This window comes from Gekko japonicus, unplaced genomic scaffold, assembly GCF_001447785.1.
Source record: "Gekko japonicus isolate JY-2015 unplaced genomic scaffold, Gekko_japonicus_V1.1 scaffold696, whole genome shotgun sequence".
NCBI classification, from domain to species: Eukaryota; Metazoa; Chordata; class Lepidosauria; order Squamata; family Gekkonidae; genus Gekko; species Gekko japonicus.
In genome coordinates, this window is record NW_015161971.1 from 571,999 (window position 1) to 590,647 (window position 18,649).

An 18,649-nucleotide genomic window follows, 5' to 3' on the forward strand; every position below is an offset into this window, starting at 1 on the left:
GTTATGACGCCGGGCACGCTGGGGGCGGGGACACGGTCATCTGAGGGAAAACTCTGCCTTTCCCTCGGATGGTCTTGGCCCCGCCCCCAGCGTGCCCGGCGTCATAACTTCACTTCTTAGTGATGTGCATGCAGCGCGCGCAAAGCGCACACGCTCCAGCCGCGGACCGGGAGTCCCCCGGTCTGGAGTTTTTCCGACTTGGCAACCCTAGTTGTTGGTCCCTCAGAGCAACTGGCTAGCAAAGATACACAGTATAACTATATATTACATTATCAAAATACTCTCTGGTATATATATTATTAAACATGCTTAGGTGCATACAAGAAGGAGATTATCTGTGTAAAACAAAAATAGTTACAACGAGTCCATGCTTTTGTTTGTTCTGTGTTAGCGTGTCTTGTATATTGTTTGCCTTTTTCTTTCTGTGTAGAAAATCAATAAAAATCTATTTTAAAAGATAAGAAAATGATATCTCTAGTAATCATTGCAGAATGGCCTTTGGGGAACCCAAGTCCTGTCTGTCCCGTGAGAAATAGCTGGGGGGGGGTACCTTCGGGGCCCACTGGAAGGCTACAGCACACGGGTGGCCCAACTGCACCTCGGGAGTCACAGGCAGCTCCTTCACACAGTTTAATTGAATGTTAATAAAAATCAAATCTGCATATTTTCCAACGAAAACGTGTGTGTAATATTTGTTCATGTCTTGCGGCTCTCAAACAGCTGACTTTTATTCTGTGTGGCTGTTAATGTTCAACAAGTTTGGCCACCCCCTGCAATAGTGGCATAACCATCGAAAAGGCATCCTGGCTGTAAGAGAATTAAGCTTGCCAACTTCGGGTTGGGAACTTCCTGGAGATTTTGGGGGCGGAGCCTGGGGAGGGTAGTCAATAACTCAATGAAAATGTCAAGATAGTGTGTGACTGCCATAAAAAAGGCCAACACTATCCTAGGGATTATTAGGAAGGGAACTGAAAACAAATCAGCCAGTATCATAATGCCCCTGTATAAATCGATGGTATGTCCTCATTTGGCGTACTGTGTACAGTTCTGGTCACCACACCTCAAAAAGGATATTATAGCATTGGGAAAAGTGCAGAAAAGGGCAACTAGAATGAGGAAAGGTTAAAGTGCTTGGGGCTCTTTAGCTTGGAGAAACGACGGCTGAGGGAGTGACACGATCGAGGTTTATAAGATTCTGCATGGGATAGAGCAGGTCGAGAAAGAGGTACTTTTCTCCCTTTCTCACAAGACAAGAACTCGTGGACACTCCATGAAATTGCTGAGCGGTCGGGTTAGAACGGATAAAAGGAGGTCCTTCTTCACCCAAAGAGTGATTAACACATGAAATTCACTGCCACAGGAGGTGGCAGCGGCCCCAAGCATGGGCGGCTTCAAGAGGGAACTAGATAAACACATGGAGCAGAGGTCCATCGGTGGCTCTTAGCCACAAGGTATAGATTGGAACTCTCAGTCTGGGGCAAGGGATGCTCTGTCTTCTTGGTGCCGGGGGTCTTATGAGGGTGGGATTTGGGGAGAGGAGGGACGTCAGCAAGGTGTAATGCCATAGAGTCCGATCTCAAAGGCAGCCACTTTTTCCGGGGGGACTGGTCTCTGTAAGCCGAAGATCAGTTATGATTCCAGATCTTCAGGCCCCACTGGGAAGTTTTGAAGACAAAACCAGGGGGAAACACAGCATGCAAATTATAAAACACACACGTAAGACACACTGAGAATGCAATGAACAAGTCTTATATCAATGCCTTTAAACAGGGCTATTTTTGGGCAGGAACGCACAGGAACGGAGTTCCGGCTGGCTCCCGAGTTGGCCACGCCCAGCAGGAACTCATTAGCATAACAGGCCACACCCAACAGCAGAAACTCATTAGGATTGGCTACAGTAGGGGTGTGTGGCCTAACATGCAAAGGAGTTCCTGCTACAAAAAAAAGCTCTGGGTTTTGACAACACACAAGGTCAACAGAATAAGAAGGGAAAGGTGGGTGTGGCTGGATGACCACACTTCTGGTAATATGGGGGTGCGGCCTAAAGTGCTAATGAGCTGTGCTGTCAGGGGTGTGGCCCAATATGCTAATGAGTTCCTGCTGTTGGGTGTGGCCTATTATGCTAATGAGTTCCTGCTGGGCTTTTTCTACAAAAAGAGCCCTGCAAATATGCTGTACTGATATGCTGTACGGAAGCGGTTGATAGTCAAGAGGCTCCTGGTTGGAAGAGTTTTCTTAGAGCATTGGTTCCAACCAATGCTCCCTCTAAGCTGTGGGGTCCTGTGAGCAAAAATTCTACTTTGTGAGCTACTGGCATTAAAGCTGTGAGTGAGCGATTTGACTACTGCATCAATTAGTTTGCTCTGCAGAGCCATCCTTCCCGAACTGAGACAAACATGTGTGAGCTGGAGGCTAAAAAACTGTGAACTAGCTCACACTAACTCAGCTTAGAGGGGACACTGGTTCCGACCTGATTTTTGATCTCCGCAACAGAAGGGAGATGCAGCTTTGAAAAAGAGGGCGGAAACATGTTTACATGCCTAGGATACCTGTCGCTGCATAACTTGCCGATCGGTTACATAAACTTGTCATATTGAGAACTTCGGAAGGAATAGTGTTACATTGTAACCTTGATTTATAGCTCGTGATGATTGTGTTTTAAGAGTTTGGGAATGTGATGTGTTAATGTAACTCTGGCTTGGAGCTTTTGACTCTGTATTACATTCTTTCGGAGTTGTCATAAGAAAACTTTGATATCTGGATATATATTGAGAATATACACTTGTTTGGTATTTCAAAATATTTATTTAAAGGCAGGGGAGTTGTGAGGGCCGGATCTGACATAAATGAGACCTTGTTGGGCCGGGCCATGCGTGTCATAAAATGTAATGCCAGGTAGCGGAGATATAAACTTTATAAAGGACACACACACAAAGGGTTTTTTTTTAACTTAAAATAAAAACATGCTTAAAACATCAGCACTTTTGCAATATTTTGTTTATTTAACAGTGTCTGATAACTGACACCTCTTGCGCTGGACTTCTCCATCAAAATGTCTGTGCTGTTGCAATCTTGAGTGTGCTGTTCAGGTGTGGATCTGTAAGCTGCAAACCTATGATGACGCAGCAGCGGAACGGAAAGAAGCAGCAGAGGACAGCCAGTTCCACCGTGGGCCTGAAAGAAGCCCTCCGGGGGCGTGATCTGTCTCCCGGGCCGCATGTTTGACCCCCTTGTTTAAAGGCATTGATATCAGACTTGTTAATTGTATTCACAGTAGGGGCTTTTGTGTGTGTGTGTTTGATAATGCCCACTTGAAGGTTGGCAGACCCAGGGGTAATTTCCTGCAGGAGCGCACAGGAGTGGCGCTCCGGCAGTAAAGAGCCCAGGGGACGGGCACATGCAACAAGCCCCACTCCCTGCTCCCAGCAGCCCTCAGTCAGAGCAAGAAGCAGCCAGGTAAGTTGCAGAGCCCCCCACTCCAAAACAGTCCAGTGGCACCTTTAAGACCAAGTTTTATTCAGGTACAAGCTCTCCCTCCTCTGCGAGGACAGATTCGGATGTCCCCCCCCCCACTAGCTAGCAATCCAAAACAGTCCAGTGGAGCCTGAGTGGTGGGTGTTGCCTTCTGACACACTTCGAGTGGTGCCAGGGGGTGTGGCACATGCAAATGAGTTATGCTAATGAGTTATGCTAACAGTGTCTTATCAGGCTTTTAAAATTACCAGGATCGTCGTCGCGGATTGGAACACGATCAGCTCATGAAAAAAGTGTGTGTTTGAGAGATGTAATATAAAATTAAAGGAGAAGCAACTTAAGGTAAATCTCCTTGTATGGTCATATGTCACTAGACATTACGAACTCTAAGAATGGAAACCATTTTTTGGGGGAAAGCAAGGTTGCCTGGGGGAAAAGCTCTGTCTGTCGAATGTGGTCCGAGATGTTTTCCGTTATAAAGAGGTCCCAGACTTTATTGGGCCGGCAATCCATGGTTGGTGCAAGACGGGACTTCCATCTTGATGCTCTACAGGTCCTCGCTGCAACAATAAGACTCAAAATTAGGTCACGTCCAGGGGTCATTTTGTAGAAAAAGAGGTGCAGGAGCTCATTAGCATAACTCATTAGCATAACTTATTTGCATGTGCCACACACTCCTGACATCACCGGAGGTGTGTCAGAAGGCAACACCCACCGCTCAGGCTCCACTGGACTGTTTTGGATTTGCATGTGCTAGCTATTGCTAGCTTTTTTTTGGGGGGGGACGTGCAGATCTGCCCTCACAGAGGAGGGAGAGGTTGTACCTGAATAACACTTGGTCTTAAAGGTGCCACTGGACTGTTTTGGGCCGGGGGGGGGGCTCTGCAACTTACCTGGCTGCTTCTTGCTCTGACTGAGGGCTGCTGGGAGCAGGGGGTGGGGCTTGTTGCATGTGCCCGCCCCCTGGGCTCTTTCCTGCCGGAGCTCTGCTCCTGTGCACTCCTGCAGGAAATGACCCCTTGTCACATCTGATAAGTGGAACAGTTAGATCTTGCCATAGATTGAGGAAAAGAATCTCTGGAGTAAATGAATCTCGCGCCTTCTTCACGTTTCCTGAAACCTCCAGACTGATTCTACTGACCCAGGTTGCCACCCTCCAGGCGGTGGCTGGAGATCTCCTGGAATTCCAACTCAGCTCCAGTCCCCCTGGAGAAAATGGCCGCTTTGAAAGGCGGACTGTATGTCATTCTACCCCATTCTAAGTCCCTCCCCTCCCCCAATCCCCCCCCCCTCAGGTTCCACCCCCCCAAAAAAATCTCCAGGTATTTCTCAGCCCGGACCCGGCAACCCTGTAATCTGCTCTTTCCCCAGAGGGAGTGTCTGTCAATCCACATCGGCCAGGCGGGCGTCCAGATGGGCAATGCCTGCTGGGAGCTGTACTGCCTGGAGCACGGCATCCAGTCCGACGGCACCATCCCCGGAAACCAGGCCTCTCAGAAGATCTTACCCGAGGCCGAGCAAGTGGACTCCTCCTTTGAGACGTTCTTCTGTGAGACGGCCTCCGGGAAGCACGTGCCCAGAGCGGTGTTCATCGACCTGGAGCCCACCGTCATCGGTAAACGGAACTTATTTTATTGACGGGGGGGGGGTGTTTCGGGTTGCCAGGTCTGTCGGATGAGCGGGTAGGGGGTGAGCGTGCCCTTAACTGGGAGCGGGGAGGGAAGATAAGCATATGGAGCAGAGGTCCATCAGTGGCTATTAGCCACAAGGTATAGAGAGGGACTCTGGGGCAAGTGATGCTCTGTCTTCTTGGTGCTTGGGGGGGGGCAACAGTGGGAGGGCTTCTAGTGTCCTGGCCCCACTGCTGGACCTCCTGATGGCCCCTGGTGTTTCTGGCCACTGTGTGACACAGAGTGTTGGACTGGATGGGCCATTGGCCTGATCCAACATCGGCTTCTCTTACGTTCTTACGTCTGGGGAAAGTGATGCTCTGTATTCTTGGTGTTGGGGGGGGGGGGCAGAGGGGGGGAGTTTCTATTATGGCCCCACGGCTGGAGCTCCTGATGGCACCTGGTATTTTTGGCCACTGTGTGACAGAGTGTTGGACTGGATGGGCCTTTGGCCTGATCCAACGTTGGCGTCTCTTATGTTCTTATGAAGCCGATAATAAACCTGATGATGTAGGCATGTCGGGGAGATAGGGGGCGAAGTGCCTACATCACCCGGAAGTGATGTAAGCACATCGGGGACATTGGGGGCAGCCCCATAGCTAGACGGGTTTTTTGGGGAAGGGGGTGTTGGGTTGGCGCAGCTAATTTAAATCAAAGTTAATCACATTGACTCAATTTGGGGCCAGCCCAGGAGAGGGAGGGCCCCCCGGAAGAAACGCTAGGGGGCCTGGCCCCGCGGGTCCCGCATTAGCTATGGGACTGATTGGGGGTGACACTCTGGTTTGTGAGCAAATCCTCTATGGTAGAATTAGCTTCTTACCATAGAGTTTTGCTCAAAAACCAGAGCAGCCCCCCCCCCCGATGTCACCAACGTGGCTACGCCACTTCCGGGTGACATAGGAACGTCGCATTTATTTTCAGTTTCTTGCCTGTTGGGGGTGTGTGATTTCACCCAGTTCCTGATAGCCCTGAAGTGGGGGGAAGGGCTTCAAACCAGGCGGTCCCCCACTCCCAGCTGGGGACTAGCAACCCTAGTAGGGTTACCAGATGTCCTCTTTTTAGAAGACATACCTGAGGGACCGCCTTTCCCCATATATACTCCAGAGAGCACTACGGTTGGGGTCACAACATCGATTGACCCTCCCGGGCCCCAAGGGTGCCAGGCTTGCTGCCACCAGGGCCGGGGCCTTTTCAGTGGCGGCTCCATACTGGTGGAATGAGCTCCCGGAAGAGATCAGGGCCCTGCAGGACCTTTTACAGTTCCGCAGGGCCTGCAAGACGGAGCTCTTCCACCAGGCTTTCAATTAGGAGCCACCACTACTACCACTACTACTACCAACATCTGTGGTAAAGGGCTGGCCTCAGCTTGGAGATCGAGCCACACCATCGCGTGATGCCGGAAGATCGCTGAATCGGAAATGTGTTTATTACATCATATAGCACGCCATCTTAATTAATGAAGGAATGATTATTACTGTGAGCACTTTGATTATTTGATTGTTTTAAAATGTTTTAAATGTTTTATGCGGATTTTAAGGTACTTGTACCGATTAATGTAAGCCGCCCTGAGCCTGTTCGCAGGGAGGGTGGGATACAAATGGAACTACTTACAGTGGAACTAATTACAAGGGAGCAGGGGTCATTTCCTGCAGGAGCGCACAGGAGCGGAGCTCCTGCAGTAAAGAGCCCAGGGGGCGGGCACATGCAACAAGCCCCACCCCCTGCTCCCAGCGGCCCTCAGTCAGAGCAAGAAGCAGCCAGGTAAGTTGCAGAGCCCCCCCCTGACCCAAAACAGTCCAGTGGCACCTTTAAGACCAAGTTTTATTCAGGTACAAGCTCTCCCTCCTCTGTGAGGGCAGATCTGCGCGTCCCCCCCCCATAGCTAGCAATCCAAAACAGTCCAGTGGAGCCTGAGCGGTGGGTGTTGCCTTCTGACACAGTTCTGCTGATGTCAGGGGGTGTGGCATATGCAAATAAGTTATGCTAATGAGTTATGTTAATGAGCCCCCTGCACCTTTTTTTCTATGAAGTGACCCCTGCAAGGGAGTCGTTACCGGCTAAATATCAGGAGAAACTTCCTAACTGTCAGAGTGATTGAGCAGTGGAACAGTCTGCCTCGGGAGGTGGTGGGTGCTCCTTTGCTGGACGTTTTCAAGGGGAGGCTGGACAACCATCTTTTGGGTATGTTGCAGGGCTATCTTTCGGCTGTGCTCCTGCAGAGGGCAGGGGGTTAGACTAGATGACCTGCAAGGTCCCTTCCAACTCTCACATTCTATGATTCCATGATTCTACTAAATAAATAAATAAATAAATTTTGTTGGTGTCCCCGCTCTTTTGGGCTCTTGTTAAAAAAAAAAAAACACTGGTGAAAATGTCCTCCTTTGGGGTTGGGAGTTCAGGAATATTCCTAGTGAGCAGCAAGAATCACAGTTTAAATAGGAGGGGGTATTTCGAATGAGATTTGCCTCAGTGATCGCTCGTGTGAAGGAGTCAGTCCGGAAATATGTCCTCTTTTTTTGCTTTTCAAAATAGGGTAACCCTAATTGACGTTGTTTATGGTCTGCTTTTCTCACAGAGGCTCAAGGGGGGATGACGCAGAGCGAGTCGCAACAAAATGGGACATTCGATAACCAGTGCTTTAGGACAAAGCTTGTGTCCAGTGGGGCACCTGTAAGATCAAGAACGTTTTGTTCACGGTATAACCTTTCGTGTGCCATGCACGCATCTTCTGACGAAAGCCTTGAATCAAACTTTGTTGGTCTTACACTGTTGGTCACTATCTGCAGTGGCACTAGACTACTCACCCTTCCCTCAGGATGAGGGTCTCTTCCCTGCAGCAGCCTTCCTTCTGGCTCTGCCCCCTGGGAAGAAGAACAGCTTTTCCTGCTGCTCCAGATCTTTTATTCCAAGCCTTCCTCTTTTCCTGTTGGTCAATTTTGGCTCCAAAACCTCTCAGGGGCTTCTGGGAGTTGTAGGCCCAGCCTCGCCTACTGCTAGCCAGGCTCCCTGGGCCTAGTAGGCTCACAATGGGACAATGCACAAGTCAAACAACTCTCCTGCTGTTACAATTGTTCTCCAAGCCACAGAGATCAGTTCTTCTGGAGAAAACGGCTGCTTTGCAAGGCGGACTCTATGGCATTATACCCCAGTGTGAAGTCCCTCCCCTCCCCAAACCCTGCCCTCCCCAGACTCCACCCCCAAATCTCCAGGAGTTTTCCAACACAGAGCTGGGAACCCTCTTGCCAGATAAACTGAACTCTGTTGCCTGGAGGCCAGCTGTAATTCTGGGAAGTCTCCAGGCCCCACCTGGAGACTGGCAACCCTATTGCCCAGCTGTTCAACTATTTCTCTTTTGTCCCTGCAGACGAGATCCGCACAGGGCCGTACCACTCCCTCTTTCACCCCGAGCAGCTCATCAGTGGCAAAGAAGATGCGGCCAATAATTACGCCCGGGGCCACTACACCATCGGGAAGGAAATCATTGACACCGTCCTCGGCAGGATCCGCAAAATGGCAAGTGGCACTCCCATTTTCCGCTGAGCCCAAATTTTATTTACCTCTTTTAGGCTCCGTGTCAACCCCTTAGATGGGGAGGACTGGTTTCCCTTTAAAAGTGTTCTTTATTTTATTCTACTGGGTATATCTGGCTGCCACCAGGAAATTTAAGGCTTTCCAAACTTTTATGCTTTTACTTTTGTTATCACTGGGTAAGTAGGTCGAGTTTAAGGCTCATGAGGAACTATGTGGTCTTGAGGAAGTATTCATTTCAGAGCTGGTATACTTAAATAAAAATAGATTTATTGAAATAATTCTTAAATAAAAGGGTAGAACAATGTAACCAGTAATGTGAATATTTTGAATAATTGCTTGGTGTCTCACACAAGATCTGCTCCCTTACTGACAGGGATCTTTCAGGTAACTTTGTAACACTTTAACTCAAGGTCTTATAAGTTCACTGTTTCTCTCCAAGATATCAGGACATACAGCCTTTCCTATAATTTGTCTTCAATTAAACTTTCATTTACTTTTTCTTATTCTCTGTAACTTCCTTCATACACAGAACTAACTCTTATATCACACACACGACTGCTTCTCTCACAGACCTCAGAACAAACTAACCTATCCACTGTCTTTATCAACTGTCAAACCTGTAACTGTCACCCCTGACAGACATACATATTCATCCACTCAGGACCACTTCCAAAACCCCTCCCCCTCTCTGTCAATCACCAATCACACCACTCTTGTCTCTTCAACCACTCTAATATATCTCAGCCATGCAACCAAACTTTTAAAGAGACACACACACATATAAAACAAGGAATCATTACACTCCGTCTTAATGAGATTCTAAGTGGACGACATAGTTTAAAATGGTGCAATCAGTACCGTAGAGAGTAGACAACCAACGGTGAATAAAACTGGCTTATGGAATTAGAGAACACGTGCGAAGCCGCATTCTACCGAGTCAGGCTATTGGTTCTTCAAAGTCAGGATTGTCTTCTCAGACTGGCAGCCGCTCTCCAGGGTCTCAGGCAGAGGTTTTTCACATCACTTGGGCCCCTTCTGCACTGACAGCCTGCTTCAAAGAATCTGAGGAGTTAAGCCTTAAGGGCTGACTTCGCAGTGGCATGTATTCCCCCCCCACTGTTTTCCCCCCACCGGTTAATTTATTTCTGTATTCTGTATGGCCAGGGTCCGATGTAACGGGAGGGGCCACCTTTCCCCACACATACCCCAGAGAGCACTACGGTCGGGGGCTCAACATCGTCTTGTGATTCCAGGCCCCCGAGAGGCCAGGCTTGTGGCAACCAGGGCCAGGACCTTTTCGGTGACAGCTCCTACCTGGTGGAATGAGCTCCCGGGGGAGATCAGGGCCCTGCGGGACCTTTCACAGTTCCGCAGGGCCTGCAAGACGGAGCTCTCACGACTCGTTAGTGCGTGCGATCCGCCACTACCACTTCCACCACCGATCGTGAGGGACGGCCCAATATAAAACTTTTACAGTATCATGATGGATCGGCGCCGCCAAAATGGGCTCTGGGTTAATATCCCTCGGGTTAATATTCTCAAGCCTTCGTCTTGATTTGATTGACGCGATAATACCACTGAGCATTTTATTAATGTCAATCCGATTGTTTCATTTTGATTTTAATGTTTTATACTGGCACGTGATGCCCTTGTTGCGAGCCGCCCTGAGCCCGCTCGCGGGGAGGGCGGGATAAAAACGTGAGAAATAAATAAAAATAAATACAATAAAATTCTGCCTCTACAAGCGACACCTGCATTTTTTGCCTAATTAAAATGGAAACGTCAGATGAAGAGAAAGGCAAACATCTTTCAAAACTTTTAACTGCAGACCCAATCCAACCCAACCCCTCCCTCCCTCCCTCCTTTCGTGTTTTTGCAAAAAAGAAAGGGAAGGGAGGGGGAAAATCCAGGCCCACACATGCAAGACTGACGCATTTAGGAGCAGGCAATCCCCTAGTCCTTTATATTTACTGATTCCTTTTTATGCTCTCTCTGGCTTCTCTAAAGTTTGCCTGAGCGAGAGGACACGTCCTCTGTAATGTCTTCAGAGAAGGAGGGAAAGAAAACTGAACGGGGAGGGAGCGTCAACCTAAAGAGAGAGGTGGAAACGGGGGAGGGCAGCGGGCAGCCCTTAAACATCTGCAGAAACAATTCTACTTTAGAGAGGATCAGTGTTCCCTCTAAGCTGAGTTAGTGTGAGCCAGCTCACAGTTTTTTAGCCTCCGGCTCACACATGTTTGTCTTCGCTCAGGAAGGGATGGCTCCAGAGCAAACTAATTGATGCAGTAGCCAAATCGCTCGCCCACAACTTCAATGCCAGTAGCTCACAAAGTAGAATTTTTGCTCCCAAGACTCCACAGTTTAGAGGGAACACTGGAGAAGATTAGTGATTCGAAAGCGGATGAGAACAAAGAATCATAGTAAAAGGAGTTTTGGTAACTGCAGGGCATAGAGATGTAAAATTTCCGGAAATTTTGAAGCTCGGAAAAAAACCCGTCCCCCCCCCCCCCCTTTTTTCCAAAAAAACCCGGAAATTTCGGGAAAAATTGAAAAAAATGCTACATTAGCATTTTTTTTGTCTTTTCCAGATTGAAAGTCATTCTGTTACTTTAGAAACATAAAATATGACTATGGATATTTTCACTTGGCATGAAATGATCACAACTAGCATATTAAAAATATAGTGTATCCAAACAGATTAGAGTCCGCGCTCCTATATCACTGCACCAAACTAGCTCAGATGGCACAGACATTTGCGGACCAGAACACACAGGGTGTGAACGCTGGGGCCCTAATGCATTTGTCAGTCTTTAAGGTGGCACAGCATTCGTTTTGCTTGGCTGCTGCAGTCTAGCATGACTACCGGTGTCCCCTCTAAGCTGAGTGAGTGTGAGCTAGCTCAAAGTCTTTTAGCCTCCGGCTCACACATTTTTGTCTTGGCTCGGGGACGGAGGGCTCCAGAGCACACTCATCTATGCTGTAGCCAAATCGCTCGCTCACAACTTTAATGCCAGTAGCGTGCAAAGTAGAATTCTTGCTCAGAAGACTCCACAGCTTAGAGGGAGTATCGATGGCTATTCCTCCGGATCGGTCTCCCTAGCAATGGTTCCCAGGCTCCTACCAGATCCAATGTTCATGGGCTATTGTAAAGCAGGCTGATACCCCACATGGTACGGTTTGGAGAAGTGGGTAGGGTTGCCCCGGGCTCTTTTTGCAGCAGGGACTCCTTTGCATATTAGGCGACACACCCCTAATGTAGCCAATCTTACAAGAGCTTACAGTAGCCCCTGCAAGAAGAGCTCTGTAAACTCTGGGAGGATTGGCCACATTAGGGTTGTGTCACCTAATATGCAAAGGAGTTCCTGTTGCAAAAAGAGCCCCGGTTGCCAAGTCCGATGGGAAATTCCTGAAGATTTGGGTACAGTGCCTGGGACTGGGCGATTCTACATCTAGCATTCACTCCAATTTTCTCAACTGGGAGGGAAAAGTGCAGCTCAAAACCACATTCAAATACCTCGAGGCAACACCGTAGTGACTGCAAAGTCACACCTGAACGGCCATAAATCTATACAGAAGGCACAATATGACAATCAAAGAACGCGAAAGTGGCATGGAGTGTGGAGGCTACCATAAAACCCAATAGTCAAAGAAAGTGAAACCGGCATGCAATTCAGCGGGGAATTTCTGTTCCAACGTGGGTTTTTGTAGAACAGAGGGAAAAGCCAATGCAGAATCAGCCTTTAGAGGTTTTTCCCGTTCCGCACGCGTTTTGCTCCCTCTAGTGGTCAATCCAATATTACATTGGTGTGTGTCAGGCATATCTCCCTTTCTGCCGGCCATTCACTGCTGTAATATAAAATTGAGAACCTAAAAAGGTTAGTCAGGAATTGAAAAGGGCCAACTCTAAAAATCTAATTATAAAATATACAAAAATATATATGTGTGTTTATTCAACATAAATTAAAATAACAAACAAGGGCCCATTCATACCTCATATAAAACTATAAAACATACAAGGGCTAATAAGATAGACCTAATAAGACAGACCTAACGCGTTTCGGCCTTTACAGGCCTTCCTCAGAGGTCTAATACATACAGAACATATTGGCTGATGTGCAAAAATACATACAATCCTACATATACAAAATATGGAATAAAGACCAGAAATCAATTGTTCCAAAGTTTAACCACTGGGCAAAATACAAACGAAGCCTCCAGTGTAATCACATGTCCAGTGGTACTTCTCTCCGGTCAACTGTATATTCTTCTGAGGTTGTACAGCCAAATGTTCCAAATAAAATGTTCCTTAGGTTAAAAGAGTTGGCCTTTTTCTATTCCCGACTAACCTTTTTAGGTTCTGAATTCTAGGTTTAGGTTCAGTTTCCCCCCCCTTTTTTCTTCTTTGTAATATCAAATTGACCGCTAAAAGTCAACTGGTCAACTGTTGGTGGATCTGCCATTGAGGTGTAGAGGTAACTAGGGCCTGGGACGAAATCTTGTGTCTAAATCCCCATTATTCCATGAAGCTTGATGGGTGACCATAGGCTGGTCATTTTCTTGGTGGTTAAGAGAATCTGGAGAATCAGGTTTGATTCCCCACTTCTCTACATGCAGCCAGCTAGGTGACCTTGGGCCAGTCACAGTTCTCTCAGAGCTCTCTCAGCCCCACCTACCTCACAGGGTTATGAGGAAAGGAAGGGAAGGTGATTGTAAGCCACTCCAAGACTCCTTCAGGTAGTGAAGAGCAGGGTATAAAACCAATTCCTTCTCCTCCTTCTTGACTAACCTACCTCGCAGGGTTGTGGTAGAAATAAAAAGAGGAAGGGGAGTCTGTGTGTGGTGTCCTCTAAATCCCTTAGAGGAACGGCAGGATTTTAAAATTGTTGTAGTTGGGCAATGCCAATAACCCAAGTTTCTCTTGCCAACATAGGCTGACCAGTGTAGCGGCCTCCAAGGTTTCCTGGTCTTCCACAGCTTTGGCGGAGGCACCGGATCCGGCTTCACCTCTCTCCTGATGGAGCGGCTCTCCGTAGAGTACAGCAAGAAGTCAAAACTGGAGTTCTCGGTCTACCCGGCCCCCCAGGTCTCCACGGCCGTGGTGGAGCCCTACAACTCCATCCTGACCACCCACACCACGCTGGAGCACTCGGACTGCTCCTTCATGGTGGACAACGAGGCCATCTACGACATCTGCAACCGGAACCTGGACATTGAACGCCCGACCTACACCAACCTCAACAGGCTGATCGGCCAGATCGTGTCCTCCGTGACGGCCTCCCTGAGGTTCAATGGCGCCCTGAACGTCGACCTGATAGAATTCCAGACCAACCTGGTGCCCTACCCCAGGATCCACTTCCCGCTGACCACCTACGCCCCCATCATCTCGGCCGAAAAGGCCTACCACGAGCAGCTCTCGGTGCCCGAGATCACCAACTCCTGCTTCGAGTTCTCTAACCAGATGGTGAAGTGCGACCCTCGGCGGGGGAAGTACATGGCTTGCTGCCTCCTCTACCGAGGGGACGTGGTGCCCAAAGACGTCAACGCGGCGATCGCGGCCATCAAAACCAGGAGGTCCATCCAGTTTGTGGACTGGTGCCCGACCGGCTTCAAGGTGGGCATCAACTACCAGCCCCCCACGGTAGTGCCCGGCGGAGACCTGGCGAAGGTGCAGCGGGCCGTCTGCATGCTGAGCAACACGACGGCCATCGCGGAGGCCTGGGCCCGGCTGGATCACAAGTTCGACCTGATGTACGCCAAGCGGGCCTTTGTGCACTGGTACGTGGGGGAGGGCATGGAGGAGGGGGAGTTCTCCGAAGCCCGGGAGGACATGGCTGCCCTGGAGAAGGATTACGAAGAAGTGGGGAGGGATTCGGCGGATGGGGAGGAGGAGGACGCTGATGAGGAATATTAGACCCTCGAGAGTGTTCCAGATATGCATGTAAGCCGACTTAAGTGGAGACTAACCGTGCAGACTTAAGTGGAGACTAACCGTGCAGACTTAAGTGGAGACTAACCGCCCAGTCCCGTTTTGACGTTTGTAAAATGGGGATTCTAACCTCAATATCTTTGTAACTTTAACATATTGTACTTTTTTTTTAGAATGCACTTGCTGTAGCCCTTTAGCTTTCTGTTTTTAGAACTACACAGCGTAACTCTTGAGTGTGGATGGTGGTGGGAGGTGGGAGGGGAGGGACCGCGCACATGGGTATCGTGTAACACTCCTCAGCACCGCTCGGCCCAAAAAAGTGCCTTTTCCCTTACATATTGTTGGGGGGACGTGCCGGTAAAAATTAAAGCCTCTTTGTATTTCAATAAACGGCGTTCAACTCAAGGATGATGCTAAATGTTCTTTCAAATCTGTGATGAACGTGGGGGCTTTGCTGTGGTCTGTTCAGCGAAGCAGTTTTTCCTTTCGTGCCACTGTTTCGCTAGGCTTAGGGAAAGGGGTGTGCTGTAGTCCTGCCACTGAACCCCCCCTGCTAAACTACTGAGAGTTTTATTTCATTGGGTTAAATGTAAAAAATAAAATAAAATCAATTGCCTTGGAAGCACAGAGGCTTTACGCAGTATCCCCGATTCCCCACATTTCTCGGTTAAGGGGAAAATGCTGTTCGAACAATTACAAAGATGACCTAAGTTCAATGGTAACAAGCGAAAGAAATTTTACTCACAAAATTTTTACTTACAAAAATAGAAGCGCATCTTATATGACATATTCATGTAGGTACATTTATTGTGAACAGGTTAGGGGCATTGCCACAACCCCTCTTTACAGCTCTCCAGGGTCTCAGGCAGAGGTCTTTCATATCACCTCCTGCCTGGTCCTTTTAACTGGAGATGCCAGGGACTGAACCTGGGGCCTTCTGCATGCCAAGCAGAGGCTCTGCCACTGAGCCACAGCGCCTTTCCTATAAATACAAATACATTTGGGGATGCCTATGGAAAACCGGCTCACGTACACATGAAGATGCTGTATACTGAATCAGATCATCCATCCATCAGGATCAGCGTTGTCTATTCAGACTGGCAGCCGCTCTCCAGGGTCTCAGGCTGAGGTCTTTCCCATCACCTCCTGCCTGGTCCTTTTAACTGGAGATGCCAGGGACTGAACCTGGGACCTTCTGGATGCCAAGCAGATGCTCTATCAGTATTGCCTACTCAGACTGGCAGCCGCTCTCCAGGGTCTCAGGCTGAGGTCTTTCCCATCCCCTCCTGCCTGGTCTTTTTTAACAGGAGATGCCAGGGACTGAACCTGGGACCTTCTGGATGCCAAGCAGATGCTCTATCAGTATTGCCTACTCAGACTGGCAGCCGCTCTCCAGGGTCTCAGGCTGAGGTCTTTCCCATCACCTCCTGCCTGGTTGTTTTAACTGGAGATGCCGGGGATTGAACCTGGGACGTCCTGCATGCCAAGCAGATGCTCTTCCACTGAGCCACGGCCCCTCTCTACAGCTCTCCAGGGTCTCAGGCTGAGGTCTTTCCCATCACCTCCTGCCTGGTCCTTTTAACTAGAGATTGCCGGGGATTGAACCTGGGACCTTCTACATGCCAAGCAGATGCTCTGCCACTGAGCCACAGCCCCTCTTTATGGCTCTCCAGGGTCTCAGGCGGAGAAAGGTCTTTCCCATCACCTCCTGCCTGGTCCTTTTTAACAGGAGATGCCAGGGACTGAACCTGGGGACCTTCTGCCTGCCAAGCAGATGCTCTATCAGTATTGCCTACTCTGACTGGCAGCCGCTCTCCTGGGTCTCAGGCAGAGATACTTCCCACCACGTCCTGCCTGGTCCTTTTGAACTGGAGATGCCAGGGACTGAACCTGGGACCTTCTCAATGCCAAGCAGATGCTCTATCAGTATTGCCTACTCTGACTGGCAACCGCTTTCCAGGGTCTCAGGCAGAAATCTTTTCCATCACCTCCTGCCTGGTTCATTTAACTGCAGGTGCCGGGGATTGAACCTGGGACCTTCTGCATGCCAAGCAGAGGCTCTTTCACGTTACCTACCACCACCTGATCCTTTTTAACTAGAGATGCCGGGGACTGAACCCGGGAGCTTCTGGATACCAAGCAGACGCTCTGCCGCTGAGCCACGGCCTCTCCGCAATCTCAGCTGTTCCCCCATTTCAGGAGTTGCTCCCCCTAGTTCCGATAGCCTCTTTGCCATAAGAGGCACAGCTGTGCCCGACCGCTCTTGCGCATAACTGCAACCGGACCCAAAATCCCCATGCCTCAGAAACAAGGGAATCGAGACCGTTTCTTCCGAGCCTATTAATGTGCATGGCATTGTTCTACATTTCACACTGCGCTGGCAGTTCTGCTGAACACAGGAAGAGCCCCGCTGGGTCAGCCCCAAAGTCCGCCCAGTCGAGCATCCTGTTTCCCACAGTGTCCAAACTGGGTGTGAAGGCGACGGTGCACCCCCTCCCCCTTCCCAGCAACTGGTCATAGAATCATAGAATCCTAGAGTTGGAAGGGGACCTCTAGGGTCATCTAGTCCAACCCCCTGCACAAGGAAGGGAATTCAGAAATACCTTCCCCCTCCGCACCCTCAGTGACCGCTGTTCCATGCCCAGGAGATGACCAAAGACCTTAAGGATCCCTGGCCAAACCGGCCTGGAGAAAAATTTCTTCCAGGCCCCAAAGCGGCAAGGAAGTGGTAGATTGCCTGTTCCAATGGAGGTTCCTTTACTTTGGCTGTGGTCACACACATTAAATGATCCCCTTTCAAACTGGAATTTTTTTCCTGTGTGTACTGAACCTGAAACCCCGAACTAACCCAGTATGGGGCCAGCTGGAAAGTGCATTGAAAGTAGATTGAAACGGGATTGTTTATTGCATGTGACCGCAGACCAAGTCTGGCTCAGTCCTTAAAACCATCTCTTGTCTAGAATGGAGTTCCTGAAATCAAAGGAACAAAAGAACATAAGAGATGCCAATGTTGGATCAGGCCAAAGGCCCATCCAGTCCAACACTCTGGGTCACACAGTGGCCAAAAACACCAGGGGCCATCAGGAGGTCCAGCAGTGGGGCCAGGACACTAGAAGCCCTCCCACTGTTGCTCCCCCCCCCAGCACCAAGATGACAGAGCATCACTTGCCCCAGAGCCCCTATCTAAACCTTGTGGCTAATAGCCACTGATGGACCTCTGCTCCATATGCTTATCTTATTCCCTTTTGAAGCCGTCCATGCTTGTAGCCGCCACCAGTGTTCCCTCTAAGCTGAGTTAGTGTGAGCTAGCTCACAGTTTTTTAGCCTCCGGCTCACACATTTTTGCCTTCGCTCAGGAAGGAGGGCTCCAGAGCAAACGAATTCATGCAGTAGCCAAATCGCTTGCTCACACCTTTAATGCCAGTAGCTCACAAAGTAGAACTTTTGCTCACAAGACTCCACAGCTTAGAGGGAACATTGGCCGCCACCACTTCCTGTGGCAGTGAATTCCACGTGTCAATCACTCTTTGGGTGAAGAAGGACTTCCTTTTATCCGTTCTAACCCGACTGCTCAGCAGTTTCATGGAGTGCCCACGAGTTCTTGTATTGTGAGAAAGGGAGAAAAGTACCTCTTAACCTGCTCTTTCCCATGCATAATCTTATAAACTTCAATCATGTCACCCCTCAGTCGTCGTTTCTCCAAGCTAAAGAGCCCGAAGCGCCTTAACCTTTCCTCATAGGGAAAGTGTTCCAACCCCTTTATCATTCGAGTTGCTCTTTTCTGCACTTTTCCAAAGCTATAATATCCTTTTTAAGGTGTGGTGACCAGAACTGCACACAGTATTCCAAATGAGGTTGCACCATTGATTTATATAGGGGCATTATGATATTGGCTGATCTCCTATTAGTTTGCAAGGATAAAAGGTTCTGTGTGTAAGACGCCGCACACGAACCGGGCCGCGTGGCAAGCCTTCAGCACTCTGCTAACCAACTAATCCGACACCTTACACACGCACACTGTTATGAGGAGACTTTTTTCACACAGGGA

The 18,649-nt window shown here is 49.1% G+C and overlaps 1 protein-coding gene across 1 annotated transcript in view; it reads left to right on the top strand.

The window, feature by feature from the left end:
* LOC107126161 (tubulin alpha-3 chain) overlaps positions 1-14,989 on the top strand; it is a 20,023-nt gene extending 5,034 nt beyond the window's left edge. The window contains exons 2-4 of the mRNA XM_015429685.1: positions 4,846-5,089; positions 8,509-8,657; positions 13,606-14,989. Coding sequence (XP_015285171.1) covers positions 4,846-5,089; positions 8,509-8,657; positions 13,606-14,586 — 1,374 coding nt within the window. The 3' untranslated portion in view covers positions 14,587-14,989. The remainder of the gene's footprint in view (positions 1-4,845; positions 5,090-8,508; positions 8,658-13,605) is intronic.
* The last annotated feature ends 3,660 nt before the right edge of the window (positions 14,990-18,649 follow it).